General features: G+C 38.8%; 1 protein-coding gene across 4 annotated transcripts in view; it reads right to left on the reverse strand.

Annotated features, from left to right (window-relative positions):
- Positions 1 to 11: 11 nt before the first annotated feature.
- The window catches only part of LOC135106837 (chaoptin-like), a 114,029-nt gene continuing 94,708 nt past the window's right edge, over positions 12 to 19,332 (reverse strand). For 2 of the 4 annotated variants that reach the window (XM_064016197.1, XM_064016196.1), the window contains 9 exons: positions 16,125 to 16,320; positions 15,840 to 15,930; positions 15,319 to 15,477; positions 13,897 to 14,068; positions 12,928 to 13,066; positions 11,420 to 11,570; positions 10,152 to 10,301; positions 8,978 to 9,073; positions 12 to 5,726 (listed from right to left, as the gene is read on the reverse strand). In XM_064016197.1, coding sequence (XP_063872267.1) covers positions 2,847 to 5,726; positions 8,978 to 9,073; positions 10,152 to 10,301; positions 11,420 to 11,570; positions 12,928 to 13,066; positions 13,897 to 14,068; positions 15,319 to 15,477; positions 15,840 to 15,930; positions 16,125 to 16,309 — 4,023 coding nt within the window. In that variant the 5' untranslated portion in view covers positions 16,310 to 16,320 and the 3' untranslated portion in view covers positions 12 to 2,846. Of the gene's footprint in view, positions 5,727 to 8,977; positions 9,074 to 10,151; positions 10,302 to 11,419; positions 11,571 to 12,927; positions 13,067 to 13,896; positions 14,069 to 15,318; positions 15,478 to 15,839; positions 15,931 to 16,124; positions 16,321 to 17,063; positions 17,411 to 19,332 lie in introns of those variants that run through there. The other 2 variants (XM_064016198.1, XM_064016199.1) reach the window with 2 other exon arrangements.

The raw sequence follows: 19,332 nt of genomic DNA on the forward strand, positions 1-19,332 counted from the left end.
AAAAATAAAATAAAAAATCTTTTATTAAAGTCATTGTACAAAAATATTTTAGCAACCTTGATATTTGTAGCTGCTGCGACAGTGGTAATAAACAAAATACTCAAAACAGTCAAAACAAGTGTGGTACAGTGTCTATGTAAGTACAGTCTTTCCTGTTTGGAAAGTGAATTATATATACCATAAAGCACTATGCATATTATACATACACAGTAAACTCCAATAAGATGGTCATTTCCCAAGAAAAATAATTCATCATATACAGTTCAGTAGATAATATATTGCGAGAATATTTTAGCAACTCTGAAGTAAGACAGCTTTTGCCATTTCAGATTGCATGAGAGGAGTTGGTGTGGCCCCAAGATGAAGGCTGTGGCTTAACAATCAGAGCAGAGGCATGGCTTTGGTTGAGTAAGGTGGGGATATGCAAAGAATAGTGAACTTGGACACACAACAGGCATTGAGTTTTAAGTGAGGTAAGCAGTGAACATGATTCACTGAACTTTGCGGCTATTGACATTAATTTGGACCCTGTTTTATACAGTAAGACATTGTATGCAGGAGTAATTATTTTTTTAAATGAGTGCCAGAAGTTAGGTAGTTCACTGTTAACAGCTGGTATTTTCTCATCCAGCATGCTAATGATCAGACATTCAAAGCATTGTACCACTGTTATGAATATGGCAAGGGCATATATATTGTCTGTCATTCATAACTGGTATTCAACTAAATAGCTGTAATGATATACTGGATGGAAAGCATTCTTCATGGGAATTTTAATTTTTGATACATTAAGCATAGGTGTAGTTGTTGATGACCATTGTTAATGAGTGTGATGTGTAACAACACACTATCATCTGCAGATGCTTATATCAAATGGAGCATCTATTAATGTTGTGTGATAAGGCATAAGCCACCACCTACAGGGGAGTAGATCAGTTTTACCTACATGGATGGCTGATTCACATAGCACTAATGTTTCTCTGCATGTTATTTAGCACATCACATTGGTAACAACCATTCCAGCACTCTTTATTAAAATAATGATGAATGAATAAGAAAAGTGTACATTTTGAAGATTAAATTCAAAACCACTGAGATGCCAAGACAAGCTATGGGAATATGACCAGTAGCAAGCTGGTTTGATGGCCTTAGAAACAAGTCATTACACAGTGTGGAGCACATTATACAAGCTACAGTTCAAGTATGTACTGAACTGCTCCCATCATAAGCTGCATTAATTGACTGCACTTAATACACAACACTGATATAATACAAGTCATGTACAACACAACACTGATATAATACAAGTCATGTATATATACATGCAAAGCAATGTGTGAATTGTCACTTGCTAATGATCTGGTACATAGTTCATTATATTTACCTTAAGTAAGTTCACTGAGCAGCATGTCCAGTACTGTACATTACACCTGCTGCAGGTAGTATATGGTGAAGTGAATTAATTACATTTGCTAAAGGTGCAGTAGAACAGTTCATTCTGCTCACTGATAACCTGATTCAACACTTGATACACATACCTGCGTGACACCTAACATGCAGATTCATCACAAAAGAACAAATTAGCTTGTGTGTGTTTGCAACAACTACCTAGTAAAACACCAGCATTAGGTTTGCTTTGTGGTACATAATCTGTTACCACTTTTCCGTATCATGTGTAGAGAAAGAAAACTATATTTGCACACAGGAAGTACATTGTGTATGCACTGTACATGCTAAGTGTGTTGCTTTATGGAAGCAAAACTTTCACAATTGGAAATTGTTAATATTACAATGCACTAAAGAGAATGGGAAGGTGAATGTGCAGTATTATGAGATGCACCAGTAAGTGAAGAGTTCAAACTTAAAATTAATGCATCAAACAAGTGAAGACAAGTAATTAATTACATTTGTTTGGTCATGCATAGAGCAAGGATAAGTACAGTAATAAGTTAATAAATATAACAAAAGTCATAGTACTAAAAGTATTCCAAGGAGAATCCTCCTAGGAAATATGTAACCTGACAAGCAAATTGCACACAAACATGTTTATAAATCCAATCCATTCAACAACAAGGAGCTGCCTTTCCAAAATGATGATGAATTATGAAATGAGTTTTCTCCCAAGTTTAATTAAACAGAGCACATTTTTTTCTGTAAGTAAAAATTAAGTTGATAATTCTACCTTGTAAGGTACATAGTTCTGTCCTGTGAAGTTTTAGAAGGAACACTGTACAATAATTTTTATTTATAAAAGTTATTAGTGGTTTAAAGTCTCATCCATATAAAAAAAAAAAAAAGCCTATTGTATATTCAGAAAATTCATATTTTTACAAAACTGTGTACATTAACCTCCACATCTTAACTCAGATTGACATGATCAGAGTGAGTAGTGACAGTAGTGTAAAAATACCTTGCACTATATTTTCATGATTTTAGTATCGAGTAAGCAGCTAATCAGATCATGGCCTGAGTCAGCCTGAGTCAGAAGTTGCTGTCAGAAGATATGCAAGGCATGTTGCTCATTCATGATAGCAATGTCTTATTTGCAAAACTTGTGGAGACACCTTAGTTCTAGTTGAAAATATTATTATACTCTTAACCTCACTCAAAACATTATACTTAATTACATAGCACATACATAGTATATAAAATATATACATAACAGCCCAAGATTGTTAAAGTGAGAAATGCCTTGTGGCATCAGACAAAAGGAATGAACATGTTTTGTGGGGCTGAAGAGGGTAGGGCACTGTGATGAGGCCCAAGGATGGCACATTCTAGCCACATTGATTGAGAACAGAAGCAAACGCACAGCAGGAACAACCTGCTGTGCCCCAACTGCCTTGTTACCGGTGTTCATGTTCACTCTCTGGGGGATAACCCATGTAGTAGGAGTGGTTTGGATAATATCCTCGTGCACTGTTTGCTCCTACTGTTCCATATGCTGAGGGAATAGGTGTGGCTGGTGGGGGCAGCATTTTCAGTGTTCCAGCACGGGAAGAGGGAGGTGGGGGCAACGTTGCAGCATAGGGGCCTGGATAGCCGGCCCAGCTGCCAGGTGGTTGGGGAGGCTTCAGACAAGTACAATTTCCATGATTTCTCATTGCCAATGGACCCGCCATGGGACCTCCACGGTACTGAGAGTCCGAGCGAAGACGAATAAGGCATATGATGATAATTAGTATTGCCACAAATGCTACAACTCCACCCACTATACCAATGATAACCGTGTCCATGTTGAGCCCAGCACTTGCACGTGAAGGAGACTTCAGATCTTCACTTTTATCCTTACCAGTGTTTGTTCGATGTGTCATGTCATCAAATGTAATGATGTTGTCTGTAGTGGTTGGCCGACGTCGAGTTGTTGTAAACAGTGGAGGGTCTGTGGTTGTGGTAGTGGGTCGACCTTCACATGTAAGGTCTGCCTCACTTGATGAGGTCAAAATTGTGCCATTTAGGCTTGCTGGAGCATCACAAGTCACATTAAAGAGGCTGTCTCGGGGCCCCCGTCCTAACAGCCAGCGTCTCAGAGTACGAATGTTGCAATCACAAAATAGTGGATTGGAATCCAGTCCAATGAGGCTCAGATGGCGCTGTTTGGAATCCAGAGTACTCAGGAACTGAGGGCTGAGAGAAGTGATGGCAGAATCTGAAATGTCTAGCACAATTTTTGAAGACATTGGCACTGGGAAAAAGAAGTTTGACAATAAGTTGCTGATATTAGTATTAATAAGACCAATAGTCAACTCTGGGCTATTGATGCCAGCAAAGGCACCTCCAGATAAAGCTTCCACAGAGCGACCTCGGACAGTTAAACTTCGTAGCCTAGGGTAGAATGCTGGATGGAGTTGATCATGGACTTCTCGGTCAGTCAGCTCAATATCCACTACTTCCATGCCTGGATGACCTTCCAGGATGCCACGCACATCTAGCACAGCAATATGGGGCAGTGTGTGCAGGTGAAGCTCCCTGAGTGACCGTAAGGGCCCAAGGGCAAGTCGCTCTATGCGGTCCACTCGAGGCAAATTGGAAGCTCGGAGAACTTCAAGATTGCCAAGGTAGTTGAAATCGCCTCGCACAATATAAGCAAGTGGGTTATAAGATATATCTAATTTCCTGAGGTCAGGTATCTTAGGCCAAGCCATAGCCAGCCCATAGCTAAGATTGGGTATTTTGTTTTTAGACACATCAAGTTCTTGTAGATTTTGTGTTAACTGAAAGGAAGATTCTTTGATCTCAATAATATTATTGTCTGATAGATTTAAAGATAACAGAAATCTTGCTTCAATAGCAGGAATCTCTGTCACATTTGTGCCTGCAAGACTCAGATGCCGCACTGTCTTGGGTTCATTTAACAAAGTAAATATATCCTCTGGAGTGAGAGGGTTGTATGATAAGTCAAGGGTCTTTATATTAACTAGAATAGCAGCATTGCTTGGCACACCACTAATGTTGTTGTGGGCCATATTTAGTGAGGATAGGAAGAAGTACTGTTGCCTTAAGGTCTCCACAGGTACTTTGTCGAACAGGTTATAAGCCAGATTTACTGAATGAAGCTTGTGAATCTTTGTCCGTTGGAATATCATTTTTGGAAGAGACATCAGTTCATTGTGACTGAGATCCAGATGAAGCCGTGCAATACCCAAAAAGGCATCTTCTGGAAGTTCTTGGATTTTGTTGTGACTCAAATTGAGATCTTGAAGTTGGGTTGAATTTTGGAAAGCTGTCTCAGCTATTGATGCAATTAGGTTGTTTTGAAGGTTCAGCTCTCGCAGACGTACTGAGTTGGAGAAATCATTGTCTTCAAGTTTTTCAATCTGGTTATTGTGAGCATCAAGATATTCCAAATCAACAAGGTCATGCACAATTTCTGAAGGAAAGAAAGTCAGCCTGTTGTTGGAGAGGCTAAGCCACGTAAGTTTTTTATGTAAAATAAAGGCACGAGGCTGTAGGAAAGTGATATCATTGTTACTCAAGTCTAAAATCCTTAATGCTGTATTTGGTGCTGGTATAGTAAGTTTGAAATACTCCTTCTTGAATGATGGCAGCATGTTCTTATTTAATCGAAGAATGTGAATAAGTGGAATGTTTAGAAAAGCACCATCACTGATGCTCCTTATCATGTTGTGACTCAGATCTAGTGTGTGCAAGAAGAGCAAATCCCTGAAAGCTTCACTTGGGATCTCTTGTATTTTATTATGTTGGAAATTAATAACATTAATAAAAGATTCATTGAACTGTCCAGGGCGAATTTCTGTTATTTGATTTTTGCTGAGATCTAGAGTGGAAAGTTTTCTTATTGGGTGGAGGAGGGTAACAGGTAACAAGGAAAGATGGTTCTCACTCAAGTCAAGCATCTTGAGCTCTGGCAGTAGAACAAAAACATCAGAAGGAAGACTAGTTATGTTGTTTTTAGACAGAACTAGTGATTCTAACAGTGGGAAATCAAATTGTGGTAGTTCATTGAGCCGATTTAGTCCAAGATTCAGTGATTTCAAGCTGTTTCGAAGACCGATTAAACTTTCTGGAATGATGTTTTGAAGTTGATTTCCATACAGGTTCAGACTCTCCAAAGATGTGAAATTGGAGAATGTTCCTGGTGGTAGCTCTCTGATGATATTGTGAGCAATGGACAGCTGGTGGAGGCCAGTAAGTGTCTGGAGACTGTCTGCCGAGATCACCCCAACACGATTGTAGTCCAGCGACAACTCGGTCAGGGTTCCCACCTGGGCAAGGAAAAGAAATTTTTTAATTGGAATAATGATTTATGGGGTGTAAACCAGTAGCTCTCTAACAGTAGCTCTCTAACCAGAGATCTGTAAATTCCAATTTCTAGACTGATTTATGTGTGTGTAATTTATTATAACATACATATACAAAGGTGTCAATATACAAATTAAATTTATTGGCTTTTGGTGTCACAACAGCACAGTCATATGGCACATATAGTGACTGACTGCCTGTTTCAGTAGAGCTGTGTTCCATCTTCATAATTTAAGGACAACAAATGATATAAAATGTTTAAGGTTTGAGTCAAGTAAATACTAATTTTTTTTTTCTTTTTTTATGTAGGAGAGACACTGTCCAAGGGCAACAAAAATCCAATAAAAAAAAAAATGCCCACCGAGATGCCAGTCCCATAAAAGGGTCAAAGCAGTAGTCAAAAATTCATGAATTTAAGTGTCTTGAAACCTCCATCTTGAAGTAATTCAAGTCATAGAAAGGTGGAAATACAGAAGCATGCAGGGAGTTCCAGAGTTTACCAGAGAAAGGGATGAATGATTGAGAATACTGGTTAACTCTTGTGGTAGAGAGGTGGACAGAATAGGGGTGAGAGAAAGAAGAAAGTCTTGTGCAGCAAGGCCGTGGGAGGAGGGGAGGCATGCAGTTAGCAAGATCAGAAGAGCAGTTAGCATGAAAATAGTGGTAGAAGGCAGCTAGAGATGCAACATTGCAGCAGTGAGAGAGAGGCTGAAGACAGTCAGTTAAGAGGAGAGGAGTTGTTGAGACAAAAAGCTTTTGATTCCACCCTGTCTAGAAGAGCATTATGAGTGGAACCCCCCAGACATGTGAAGCACACTCCATACATGAACAGATAAGGCCCTTGTACATAGTTAGCAGCTGGGGGAGGGTGAGAAAAACTGGTAGAGACGTCTCAGAACACCTAACTTCATAGAAGCTGTTTTAGCTAGAGATGAGATATGAAGTTTCTCCAGTTCAGATTATAAGTATAGGACAGACTGAGGATGTTCAGTGTAGAAGAGGGTGACAGTTGAGTGTCATTGAAAAAGAGGGGATAGTTGTCTGGAAGGTTGTGTCGAGCTGATAGATGGAGGAATTGAGTTTTTGAGGCATTGAACAATACCAAGTTTGCTCTGCCCCAATCAGAAATTTTAGAAAGATCAGAAGTCAAACGTTCTGTGGCTTCCCTGTGTGAAATGTTTACTTCCTGAAGGGTTGGACGTCTATGAAAAGACGTGGAAAAGTGCAGGATAGTATCATCAGTGTAGGAGTGGTTAGGACAAGAAGTTTGGTTTAGAAGATCATTAATGAATAGTAATAAGAGAGTGGGTGACAGGACAGAACCCTGAGGAACACCACTGTTAATAGATTTAGGAGAAGAACAGTGACCATCTACCACAGCAGCATTAGAATGGTCAGAAAGGAAACTTGAGATGAAGTTACAGAGAAGGATGGAAGCCATAGGAGGGTAGTTTGGAAATCAAAACTTTGTGCCAGACTCTATCAAAAGCTTTTGATATGTCCAAGGCAACAGCAAAAGTTTCACCAAAATCTCTAAAAGAGGATGACCAAGACTCTGTAAGGAAAGCCAGAAGATCACCAGTAGAGCAGCCTTGACGGAACTCATACTGGCGATCAGATAGAAGGTTGTGAAGTGATGGATGTTTAAGAATCATCATGTTGAGGATAGATTCATAAACTTTAGATAGGCTAGAAATTAAAGCAATAGGACAGTAGTCCGAGGGATTAGAACGGTCACCCTTTTTAGGAACAGGCTGAATGTGGGCAAACTTCCAGCAAGAAGGAAAGGTAGAAGTTGACAGACAGAACTAAAAGAGTTTGACTAGGCAAGGTGCAAGCACCTTTGAGATAGATATTTTTGGCTAGATGCCAGAAGTCACGAGGGGAGTTAGATCTTGAAAGGTTTTGACACTTTGTTAATGAAGGAGTTTTTGGCTAGTTGGAAAGCAGACTTTGGCATGGTTCCGGGCAGAAATGTAAAGTGCATGAGATTCTGGTGATGGAAGGCTTAAGTACCTTTTGTGGGCCACCTCTCTATCATGTATAGCACGAGAACAAGCTGTGTTAAACCAAGGTTTAGAAGGTTTAGGTCAAGAAAAAGAGTGAGGAATGTACGCCTCCATGCCAGACACTATCACCTCTGTTATGCACTCAGCACACAAAGACGGCTCTCTGACACGGAAGTAGTAGTTATTCCAAGGAAAATCAGCAAAATACCTTCTCAGGTTCCCCCAACTAGCAGAGGCAAAATGCCAGAGGCACCTTTGCTTAGGGGGATCCTGAGGAGGGACTGGAGTGATAGGACAAGATACAGATATGAGATTGTGATCAGAGGAGCCCAACGGAGAAGAAAGGGTGACAGCATAAGCAGAAGGATTAGAGAGGTCAGGAAAAGGTCAAGAATGTTGGGCGTATCTCCAAGATAGTCAGGAATACGAGTATGGCAGAGAGACTTGTCTAAATCAGCTGCCACATGCAAAATATACTGCGTTAGTGACTCATTCAAAAGAAAAAATGAGACAGCTGGTAGAGGCAAATAGAGATCTCTGAGTGTAAAAGGAGACTTAGTGAATGAGATGCTTAAACCAATGGAAAGTAGAATCGTAGATGGTCGGAGGGTAGATACAGTTTTGAATGATAAATGGCATTATGAGGGGGTCCAAGTTACAAGGGTAAGCTTTCACTGAGAAGGTACTCCCTCTTTACATGTTAGGGTTCTGTCCCCTCTTCCACATGATTGACTGGTGACAGTTAAAAATATATAATCGGGCTTAACAGTGACATAGGTTTGACAGATTAATCAAGGAGTTTCATGATTGCAAACTGCCTAATTAATTGCATGATAGTACTCTGCTTACCAATCAATTAGATTTAGCTATGAAAGAAAGTACAATAAGCAGTAAGTGTGTAAAACATTGAAAATTTGCAACCTATCCACTCTTATTTTAATTAAATAAGCTATGAAAGAAAGTACAATAAGCAGTAAGTGTGTAAAACACTGAAAATTTGCAACCTATCCACTCTTATTTTAATTAAATAAAAGTATTTCCTCCATAGCTGCAGATTTATAAAGTTGCACAAAAATGTATCTCCTACTTTGTACATGAAAGAAACTTTGGGTGTTATCTGTTCTCTTGTAATGACTTGCCACAAAGTGTATTTTGTTTATTAAATAATACTGACTGGTAACTCCTTCCAGTAATGGAAACCTTACCTTGGCCAAAGCTGTCCAGGGTATGGAGAGGATATTGTCATCATCCAAGTGGAGTGTTTCCAATGAGGATAACCCATCAAATGCATCCTCATCCACCTGTAGGATAAACAACACAGGTAACAATACTATTAACATATACTACTACTAAAACACTGCTATGAACATGCAGAAAATGTAACCATTCAAAAACAAACAAATTCCATTTAAATCATAAATGCTCTCTATCTGACTGCTATAAATAATAATGCTACTTTGCTCTCTTCACATCATCCATCCCATCCACAGTTCTCTCCTGCATCTCTTCATTTCTTCACTATTCTTAGGTGTTATTTTATACATCTCTAACATCCTTCAATTATATAAATCATCATAAGGATAAAATAATAGCCACTCATCATAAGATCTAGACTTAGCATACTAACAAGATCTAGGCTTTGCATATACTAACAAGATCTAGGCTTTGCATACTAACATGCTAAACCTAGTCATGAATGAATCAACAAGCAGGTAAACTTTATAATTATGAAACAAATGGCTGCATTACAGATGAAATATACTTTAAGAAATTGAATAATGAAGAATACATATTTAACACTTTGTAATCCTCCTACACAGCACATTAACCACCTACAGTGATCTGCTTCAGACACAGTGACTTAACCTTCTCAAGGTTAAGGAGAAAGATTTAACCAAGTGTGTTAATCACCAATAAATTGCCTTGTTTTAGATTATATATTCCATGAATAATAGCTTTCAATAGCTTTAGTGAGGAAACCACTTTTCTTTGGTTGTAATTTTTAAGTTTGGTGAGATTGTTTAGCCACAACTGCTTATCAAATATGTGGTCCCAATGTAAAGTAGTATGTTGTGACTACAGATCACAACCATTATATATGCCCCTGTGTACACATCACACACATAATGAAGATTATTATTGTTGAGATATAAAGTGCAAATGTTTGTTTCACTTGCTGTTCTCATTATCAAGTGCTAATTGTAATAGTAATTATCTGACTACTGACTACAAAAGTTATCTAAACTGTTACCAAAAATATATAAAAATAATTCAAGTATAATTTAATTGATCAACTAAATAAATAACCACATGTCTAAAAACCTGTCCTGAAACACTCCATGCCAAAGAAATCTGAACTGAAAGCAGGATAATCTTTACCTGTCTCATGGAATTAACAGCCAGCTTAAGTATTTTAAGTCCAGAGAGTTGCCTGAAAGTACCAGTTGGAAGTTCTCCAATGTTGTTACGTGTAAGATCTAAGTGTTGGAGATTCACCATGGGACCGAGAGCCACTACGCCTCCCAAGGTCTGTAAAGAATAGACTTACTGAAAACAGATGAAGAATGCTCACCAAAAGGAAGAAAGAATGGATGAAAATTTATATACTCTATTCATGAACCTTAAGAAAAGCTTGACAGAATTGATTGGACAACATTAGACATTTATTATGTAAGTATGGTGGAGGCATGGGAGATGGAACAAGAATAAAAACTGTATAAGGCAGCAAAGTGATTGATTTCAGGAACATATAACATGATAGTAAAAAAAAATACTGGAAGGAATTATTGTAAAAATCTACAAAGGAATGTCCATGGTGTCTGAAAATGGCTAGTGTGTCCAATGAATGTGTATATATGGTAGACTTAAGTAAAAAAAAAAGTAAAAAAAATACTGGAAGGAATTATTGTAAAAATGTACAAAGGAATGTCCATGGTGTCTAAAAATGGCTAGAGTGTCCAATGAATGTGTATATATGATGGCAGACTTAGGGAGTCAGGGAAAAAAAATAAAAGATGAAATGTATAGAAGATCATAAAAAAATGCATCACCTCAAGTTGGCTTAGCAGCAGAGAAAATGGCAGAAAGTGAGAAAGATGCAAAGGTGTACATGGATAATACCCCAGTGGAATAGGAGAGTACTGAAGTAAAGAAAAAAAGTGCAAGGATAGTGTATGCAAAGATGGAATGCAAGGACTGGAATAAGTAACTTTGAAAATTTTTTTGTTTCATTGTGGTGTGGAATTCTTAAAAATATGCACTAGATACAGAATAAAATGTATAAATCTCCTTATACTGGAAATAAAGTTAAAGCTACAGTATGTCATGCTCTTGAGCTGAAGAGCTAAATCAAAATCACATGAATAAAAAAAAAAAGTCAAGGAAGAAAAAAAATTACAAATAAGGGTACAAGACAATAACCAGAGAGGCATACGAGTATCATCACAGGAAGGCTGTACAGATTGATGATAAATGTGAACATTTGAGGCTTTGAATATTAAGGAATGAACAAAAAATTACAATCAAATTATTGTATAAAAGACACTGGATAAAAAAAATAAATAAATAAAATAAAATGGAATTAATCAACTTTGGGAGGAAATACAACAAATCAAAATTGCAATATTAATACCGATCACTTGCCCCACCTGTATGAGATTGTCATGCAGCACTAATGTCCTCAGGTTGGTGAGGTCTTTCAGGGCATCTGCAGGAACCTCCATCAAGAAATTTGAAGAGACATCCAGCTCCTCAAGACTGGTGAGTCCATTAAAAGTTCCACCTTGCAGATTAGCAATTCTGTTGAGTACAAGTCTTTATTAACCTTTTTAGCAAATTTTCATGCAAGTGATAAACAGCAAACCTGAACATGGAATATTAAGGACATCCATAAATATCTACCTTTAACTCTTAGTAATCACTAATAATTTCTATGAGGCCCAGGATTATCACATAACATTTAGAAGAATAAAAACACTTTAATATAACTACTCTTTCAGAGAATATATCTCTACCAATCTTCTGTTTCCTTAAGAATGAATTTAATGAATTTGCATCTTTAAATCTCATTGCTGTCATCTCACAAAATTTCTACAAATACGTGAAAGCAGCTTCACACATTTTATTCCTGATACACATGCCTCCTGTACTATCAGAGCAACTTATCTATCATAACCCCTAAGTGTATCATTTCCATCAAATCTCCTCCCCTCAAAGGTGGGGCCATGTGAACCTGTCATGAAGGTATTAATGCTCTAGCCAAGGAGGTGCATAATGAAAATACTCATATATATAGATTCAAGTAACTTCTGATACCCTCTTTGACTAAATTTTCCTATAACAGAACTCATACTTTCTGCCAGTTACCACACACCTAATAAACCACCCAACAAGCTCCACAAAACACATTCAGCCCCACACCCATCATTCTACCTGACAACTAGCAGGGATACCAAATTACAGAAGAGTTAGCATCGTCCCATGTTTCATTATACTTATTTTGTATAACTGAGTAATGTGCCATATACACTCATACACACGTAAGAAATGTGGTATAAAATGCAGAGCGGTGGAACAGGTGAAAAAAGAACAAATGGGATGACCATATTGTCAAGAGTTTGTAAAAGCGTAAGTGAGCAAAGTTAAAAATGCCAATAGGAAAGGAAGGTCACTCAGAAGGTGAAAGGAGAAGGTAAAAAAGAGTACCTAGTTATGTGAAAGAAGTGTTTGTAGAGGTTAAGTGCTTCAATAAACAAGAAGGGAACATTTGGATAGGGAGAGGTGAAAGCTCTTTGACATGGCCACCCTCTCAGGGATACTTGTAAAGGGAGCAAGGTGTCAAAAGATAAAAAATAAAAAGAGTATATTGTATCATATCATATGTCTGTATCCATAAAATTGGCCAACATCACACCCAAGCCTGCACCTCACACAAAGTCTAGATTAATATCCATCTTATTTCCTAGGGCCCCCCAGATCTGTATACCAAGGCATCCACATCCATACCCACACACCACACACCCATGCACAAAGACTGGTTTGATACTAATTTTAGTCCCTAAGGCCCCCTAAACTCTTGGGAAATAAAATTATATAAATAATAATACAAATAAAAAGATACAAGCTCATTCCTCAATTCTTAATTTACTTTACATACCTGTTGTATGAAAGGTCCAAAGTGACAAGTTCGGAGAGTTCCATGAAGGCATCTACTTCGATATTAACAATGCGGTTGTGTGATACATTGAGGAAAACTAGGGTGGGTGTCTCAAGCAAGGCTGACTTCTTGATGATGTCTGGGAAATGTCACAGAAAAGCATTACTGCCATGCAATACTACTACATATGGAGAAGAGCAGTGGCTGAGTGACCAGGATCTATGTGACTGACATTGAGATCTGCATCCACAGGTATTCTTATTTATCATCTTGTAGTTTTAAAAATATCAACAAGTATTATTACATATTACTACAATTCTGAATATCAATAATACTATCTAGACCTCACATCTGTTAGTTAATTGCATTTCCATCTTTCCCATTTTACAGAAGCTCACCAGCTAAGAAATATTTTGCCTAATACATCATATGAGGACTCACCATTACCAGTAAAAGTGTGGCAATCACTTATATGGCAAGTCAGTGGATTTGGTAAATCCAGTGGCTCTGCAACCTTGATTTGTTAAAAATAGGAAACCACTCCATGAAAGTGCAAGTGAACATAATGCATTTTTCTCCTGAGATATTTATTACTGCTGAAGATACTGTAGTGCTCAAACACAACAATCACTACTGCAGCATTCAATGTATGTGTAACTTTCCCAGACATACAAGTTACAGTCTTCATAGAGTGGGCAGCATCATTCCAGTATATAAAATTTTAATGATAAATCATTATACTTAGGATGTTGAATGGTCCTCTCTGCTCTTCCATAATATAACAAGGAACAAATCTGTGTCATCTAGATACAGAAGATAATAGTTAAAACTGCCTGTCATGGTTATGGTTCTTTCTAGAATAACTTATTTACTTAGACAATTTAAAATAATTGAAGATTTTAAGTCATTTTATTAGGAAACAGGTTTTCTCAATTTTTCACATGTCTGCCACATCTACTCTGGTCTTACCTATGTCATTCTCCTGCAGAGTGAGGACCTTCAGCTTGTCCAGCCCCTTAAGTGCAGGTGTGGGCATGGCCAGAAAACTGTTTCCTTCCAGATGAAGCACCTCCAAGCTAGTAAGAGTTGCCAGAAATCCAACATCCAATTCCCGGATATGGTTAAATGCCAAGTTCAGAGTCTGGAAGAGGTCAATCATTTAGTAAAAACAGACAATATTGGAGATAATAAATTAAGTAAATACATAAAGAGTTTACAGTTATGGCTGACTGAAAGAAGACTGAGAAAGTGAACCTGTAAAAGAAGGATAGCAATTACAGAGATTTAAAATCCCATAGTATTTTCAAGTCTGTAGTTTAGAGTAATAACTGTTCCTTCGAACTTCATCAAGGGCATGTTCACAGTAGAACCTCACTTGCTCCTCTCCATGTACTTTACTCCTTGCACACTCCACTATACTCTAACATGGAAAGTCAGCCTCCTGTACACACAACATCTATGCCACTCTTGTTCAACTATCTCTCAAATATCTCACTTGCTGTCTGTAGGTGACCAAACTTTTTTTTAGATGGACAGAGCCTTTTATAATTTGACTGCTCTTTGCATTCATTATTTTCAAGCACCAGTTTGATTTGTTTTGTCAAATTGTAACTGGCACACTCATACAACATGCTCATCTTGCCACTACTTCCTTACCACTCTTGTCTTAACCCTCTATGCATCCACACTTGTACCTAAGGAACCAAGATTTCTACATTCATTCAGTTTAATTTTTTAAGTGAATGAGAGAGCCTGATGGAGTATAAGAGAGGGTGGAACTGAAGGGAAGCTGTCATATTTTGTGTTTGTTGACTTGATGCAGAGGTCTAGTGCATGCCAAAGTGATTTGGTAGGCATGTGAAAATTTACAGCCTATGAATGGCAAGTGAGAGTGGAAATAGACTGGTTAAAGCTTAATAGCAAAAACATTAAGCTCCTATATCAAACTATCTCCAGATATTCCTCCTTGTACAGTATTCTTCAATGCATCTCTATCCACACCACAATGCTCACATGCACCTCTCAATCCACCTCTCCATTTAAGACAACAATGCACCCATCAAATAACTTGTTTCCATATCTTCATCTTTGGCCAGCATCTGCCACACATCATCTCACAGCTGTATGATACAGCTTCCATTGCAAAACAGAGCTAAGAAAATAAGTGCATAATAAACAAATACATGATGACTTGTATGTTATGATTCATATCTAAGCCTGAAATAATAAAATGATAAATATCAAATACACCTCTTTGTGTTTCAATATGCTTTAAATTTTTCACTAGCAATATACTGTACATAGTTTCTGTAACAAATAAATCTTAATGATGTTTCTGTAACAAATAAATCTTAATGATACTTCCTGACTTTGTCCCTTTGATTTCCTTACCTGGAGTGCAGTCAGCTTAGCAACTTCCGTAAAGGAGAAGCTGGGATTAAAGTTGTTCCCCAGAAGGTTATGGTTGAGGTGAAGCTCAAGCAGGTGAGACTCCAGGCCTTCCAGCACATCCATGTTGAGACGACGGATGGCATTGCGGGAGAAATCCACCTAAAGACATCAAGGGGCGAGTGTAGGTACTAGCTCACTCACATCTAACACACACTGACCTGTCTCATACAATATATACAACCATATTCACCCACCTGGCACATCAAAAATACGTCTGCCTGCTGACACCCTATGCTTACCATAATCTGATGATGATCCCAGTCTCCCCAGCACTTATGAACAATACATTTACACACAATCATTGCTTAAGATCTCAACCGGTTTCACACTTTTTTTTTTTCAACGATGTGAATAAGTCAAGATGCTTACATCTCATTACAGCAGCACTCTTATACTTCAGTGCATATAAGAGAAAGGCTGAGATTGAAAGAAAACAAAACTGCTCACGTTCTGATACTCACCTTCCTGAGAGGGAGGTCAGAAGCGGTGAAGAGCTGTCCTCGCAGAGCCTGTATTCCAGCGTTTCTCTGCGTGAACTCAACAATATTCATCCTGGTGGACGACATCAAGGTTAATGAATTCGTGGATACTCATTTTCAAGCGTGAAATGGATAACCAAGATATTCAAAGTAGCAAGAAAATAATCTTTTAGCAACACATCACAGGGAAGTTGTATTTCATGGTAAAGAAGTTGATAAAATGCAACTGTCTGATAATTGTGGTTGGAGAGAGAGAGAAAGACTTACTTGAAGGGTAATAGAGGAAAGTCCCCTGGGAAGGCCACATTGTCACAGTTGATTGTAATGTTGCCGCTGCGGGATTTACAAAGGCAGGGCAGTGTGAGTTGACTGTCCACATTGACACAGGGCGCATCACCCAGCGCCACCCCGGCCACGCCAGCCAGCACGGCCACCACCGCCCACACCTGCATCACACACGGCTCTGCAATAAATAATTTACACATTAATGCTTCTCTATAATAATAATAATAATAATAATAATAATAATAATAATAATAATAATAATAATAATAATAATGTACATATTATGTAAAGAGAATTGCATCAAACATCCAAGAATTTAGAATATGTAACACCTGTTATTCATAAACAATAATCTATGTAATGTTTATTATTTTAATGTACGTACTTGCCCCATAATTATAAGACCGTACAAAATTATACAAAAATGTTGCGTTGACGAGACGGTCACCTATAAAAATATCCTGAAAATGACAATGCTGTGCAGCTTCAAGCCCTGGACCTCCGAAGTACACTAATATAAAGGCCACATTACGCTCGTTACGTAGGTGGAAGCTCCCCGTGACACATGGGCCACTTATGTCTCAACACAATACTGTTCTTGTTTCTACAGAGCTTTTAGTGAGCTAAATGCCTTTCTGGCAGCTGTGCAACACAAAAATTTGGTGTGACACAATCTCTGAATAATAATAACCTAACGGTAACACCCCTTGGCATGTGACCTTTGCCAATAAAACCCAAGATACTGAAGCAAGCTTTGGAGACCGGCAAAATTCGAGATTTTAAGAAGGGAAATATATTGCTATTATATACACTGTATAATCACTGTAGCAGAGCATGACAACCTAACGTATGTAGTATTTGCGCATGCACATGACAATTAGTAAATAACAAGAACGTTGTTCAGCCCTTGAGAAACTATACCTTCATCTCAACCAGCAGATCCAGCTCCTTTCTCGTCGCCCAGGGTCCTGGCGATTTTGTAATAACGACGCTTTCTTGTCTCCAGGAAAGAGTCGGTACACCGTTACAACCCTTGTATTCTCTATATTACACATACTGTGAAACTTGCAGCACTTGGCATTCACATCAATAACATCGTGGGATTCAAGGGAATTCACAGCAGTATCATCTTAGTAAAAAAAAATAATGCTATTACCTCGAAGTATCGCTACCAGGCAGACGACAGTGATTTCAACCCTGACAGAATAACAGTGACTACAAAACCCCACAAAGCCCCCACGTGCAGTGAAGTGATTGGGAGATTATTTTAAAACTTTTCATTGGCTGTGACGCACTTTCCACGCAGGCGCACTTCAAGTCATGGTTCCAAGTCCACGCTCGAACGAAGGCTTCGAACACTACAGATCGCAGCATGACTCGTGAACACGGTGGCGATGGCGCCTGCCGTCCACTGTCCTTAAAGTAATTTGTGTCACATAAACAAATCTCTCTCAAACTCGGCCCGGAAAACTAGTAAGGCTGAGTTTTACAATCTAGTACCGCAAAGAAAAATGTATTATAGGGTATTATGGTGATAATTTGTCAATGAGCCTAATACTCCCACAATTCCTTACGCACGCGCAATAGATTGATAATCACATACACGCACGAATACACACTTCTTCCTAGGATAGAAGCTAAGGAAGAGAATTGCGTGTGGCTGCGGAAGAAGCTGATGTGATTATCTTGCCACCTTTAAACTGTGCTTATAGGAAACATGAAATCGCTGCATGTTACAACGCAATATCCAAAATACTCATAAGTACAGTTATCTAGTTATCTTTCTCATGTTTCTCATAATGTGTGTGTGTGTGTGTGTGTGTGTGTGTGTGTGTGTGTAAACGTGGAATCAACAACTATGAATGAGAAGGGATGCAAGGGGGAGGAGGGGAACCACCGGATGAAGATGTCAGGGCAGGGCATGGGAAGAGGGTGGGTAAAGGGAAGCTGGCTGAAGGTAACGGGTCTGCGGGAAGGGACCGTCGTGCAGGAGATAAACAAACTAACCCTTAGAATCAGGCAAGAGAGGCACTGGATCGTATCTCTCGATCTGAAACTGATGTCATACTCGCCTGAGGGATTTATTGTAGTGACACAGCAGACGACGTAAATGGCCAGCTCCATTATGAGAGGTGGTAATCACTACACGGTAACGCCACCCCAAGCAACACCGAGATCTGACATCACATACACTCACGGAACAAATGTTGAGAGGATCCACTTGATGGGTTTGTCATGGGATGCTTGTGAACCCCGATGCTGAAGCAGTGATTCCTACTGAAGTGAACGCGAGAAGAGTGTTTCTTTCCGGTACTACTCATATACTGAGGTGCGTTCAAGAAGGAAGAGCAGCTAGTTAAGCCTTGGATGCAAAAACTATAGAGTATCTGAGATCGTATTCAGTAGTAATGCTAAAGGAGTATGATGCGGCAGTTTAGCTCAGGAAATGTCGCAATTATACTGCGCTGCAGGCAATTAAACTACTGGCTTGTAATTCGTACGCATCAATGAGAAATTCACACACACACACACACACACACACACACACACGTTCATCCAGGAATTCAAATACTTGAGTCTCATGGTGAGATGAATACTTTATGAACACTTAAGCGCCCTCTCCTTGCCCCTACGTCCTGCCCTGCCGCACCCTCTAACCCACCCTGAAACAACAACTTTCCCCTGCTGTACCTAAAACCCCAAACCGTGCCCCTAAAAGCCGGCAAATCAGATAACTCAAGCCCCTCGTAAATACTCGTCAGACGGATTAGCCACTCCAGACCACCGTGATGTTCAAATAAGTACGTTACAAAATATCGCAAGGGGTGTTTTCATGACCACCACGGAGACTGAATGCTTCCTTTTCGAGTTCGTATCGTTTTGTATTTCAGACACAAGGTAATGAAGGTAGAATGTGATCAGATTAATGCAGCCTACATGGACACTCACGTCCGGTAAATGTTTATCATATTCCCATAGCTTTTATCCCTGAATCTTCACCACTCAACTCAAATCTGCCTTAATTGTTCTCTTAGTTTTATGCAACCGTACAATTTCCTCCTATACATGCTAACTGTTCACACGTAATTAGCAAAATAGATAATTTATACCACACAACGTTCTCGCCTGACTCTGTTGTTTCACATTTCAGAACTCAAACATCTCAACTGCACCACACTTTACTAATCTC

Source organism: Scylla paramamosain, chromosome 14 (assembly GCF_035594125.1).
Source record: "Scylla paramamosain isolate STU-SP2022 chromosome 14, ASM3559412v1, whole genome shotgun sequence".
Taxonomy (NCBI): Eukaryota; Metazoa; Arthropoda; class Malacostraca; order Decapoda; family Portunidae; genus Scylla; species Scylla paramamosain.